The sequence below is a fragment of the Sphaeroforma arctica genome (assembly GCF_001186125.1).
Source record: "Sphaeroforma arctica JP610 unplaced genomic scaffold supercont1.2603, whole genome shotgun sequence".
NCBI lineage: Eukaryota > Ichthyosporea > Ichthyophonida > Sphaeroforma > Sphaeroforma arctica.
In genome coordinates this window covers 3,618-5,583 of record NW_014037955.1, presented here as the reverse complement: position 1 = coordinate 5,583, position 1,966 = coordinate 3,618, and the positions used below count along the sequence as shown (strand labels likewise).

The window sequence follows — 1,966 nt, the reverse complement described above, 5'->3', positions numbered from 1 at the left end:
TCTGTGTTCGTTTGTGTGTATGCATGTATATTTTCCTTTATTTTGTATATTTATCTTTGTGCAAGTATATTGATCTTATTTCTCTACTCGAACTTGAGATCGACGAAAGCTTCCGGGACATGGAAGGCAGCGGGGTCTTGGAAAGTAGGGTTCAAAGCCATGAACCTATTATTAGCACCATCGTATCTAAAGATATTCACCTTCCACGTGTCACATGGCTTGGGTATATGACCATCGATCCCACAAGCCTTGAGAGGAACAGGTATGCGGGCTTCAACTTTCCAAATTTTAGCATCCTCATCCACCTGTATCTTGAACTCAGATTGCGTGCTGTAGTCAAAGTCCTTGAGATCGTTCTGTAGGTCTACGCCTACATCTAACCACTCACCATTGGGTGCGAATTCCAGCTCAGCGTACACTTTTGGGTGTTCTTCATTGATCATAATGAACACCTCTACCACATCTTTTTCCCACAACCCCATGCGCCTGCTAGGTGTATCCACCCCGATATCAAACACCGTCAATGTGGTGTACCTACATTCCCATGCCATGTACAGATACTTGTCAGTATATAGTGCCTTTGTGGTAGTATGTAGTTCCTTTATAGGCTTACCAGTAACTGTGTCATTGCTGATTACTACGGCGTTGGCTTTGGACCAAGCGGCATTAGATGCATCGCCTGTTAGCTGGAAGTCTGAAGCTATATGTGCAGCAACGATGCACGGTTTATCAGAGGTATTACTTGACGACATCTTGCTGTTTTAATTGGGTGCTGGGTACTCGAAGACCTTATAACATTTTTAAATGCGCTTTTCTAATCGCTACTATCGAATAGCAGATGCAGGTGGCTTCCATCGTCATTCTTGTGCACTTCGGTTCAATTTAGCCTTAGAGTTAGGACATAGGAGGCTACGGCACTTTGTATCAAATGCCCCGCGGGATTGTACTGAATACCAAATAAGGAATAAAAATAAAATCAGAGTTGCAAGGGGAGCATTTTACCTTTTCGTTGTGTTGACCCCCACTGCTGGGCCCTGTTGTGATGTTGTCTAATTGAGGGTAGCCTCATGAGCCTGCACATATGTATCACATCTTTTCTATGAATGCCACAGATGATTACACACGTGGTGCTATTGATGGCGTTTTTGTTGACACTAAATAGCTAAAATGATTATTAGACTCCCGGGGCTCATACAAATCTTCATGCCGCGCGATTTGAGTGTGAGCGCGGTAACACCACTATTTATGTATCGTAGTTATATATGTAGTGCCTAGATTAATATGATGCAATAAAAATGCTTTTGTACTTGATGCATGTGACTTTCTATACTGATTATCTATCGTGCTAGATTAAGGTTTTTACTAAACAATTATACAACTATCTAAAATAATAAAAATAACAACATGCATCATACACGAAGTATAGAAAAGAAATATAGCCTCAGATGCACGTTACACAGGGTTTTAGGCACGTGGTTAGGATGAGTACTTCCTGCTGAAGTTGTATGCATGTAGGTCACCAATGGTGTGTGTGCTCCATTTTGAAACCGAAAGTTTATTTAGATAATATGGGTTTTTGTAAATATACAAGTACAGTCCAGGTTGAAGCTAAACAGTGGCCATAATCGCTCTATTGAAACTGTAAAAAATGTCATACAGCACTGCTCTCGGATAGCAGAGCCAAATTTTAAAAACATAAAGGTATATATTGTTTATTAAAAATGACTGAATACAGTATCGACAACAAGCACGGCGTTTGACACAGCCTCATTGTAACTTAGTAAGTCGAGAGCATCGTTTTTAACCATCGAGCACAATCTTGTATGTTGCAAGTGTTGGTTTCCATTATTTTCTGGTATACGGAAGCTTATATGTCTGGGGTGCAATGATAAGCTGAATTATTCCCCCCTCGATGTTGCGTCCCTGACCAATATCATTATGCACTATGCAGTTCATTGCAGTCCAG

General features: G+C 40.8%; 1 protein-coding gene across 1 annotated transcript; it reads right to left on the bottom strand.

The window, feature by feature from the left end:
* Nucleotides 1–21: 21 nt before the first annotated feature.
* SARC_12805 (hypothetical protein) lies at nt 22–824 on the bottom strand. The gene has a single exon (XM_014293082.1). It carries the CDS (start codon nt 750–752, stop codon nt 84–86), a length of 669 nt encoding a protein of 222 aa, XP_014148557.1. The 5' UTR covers nt 753–824; the 3' UTR covers nt 22–83.
* Between the last annotated feature and the right edge of the window lie 1,142 nt (nt 825–1,966).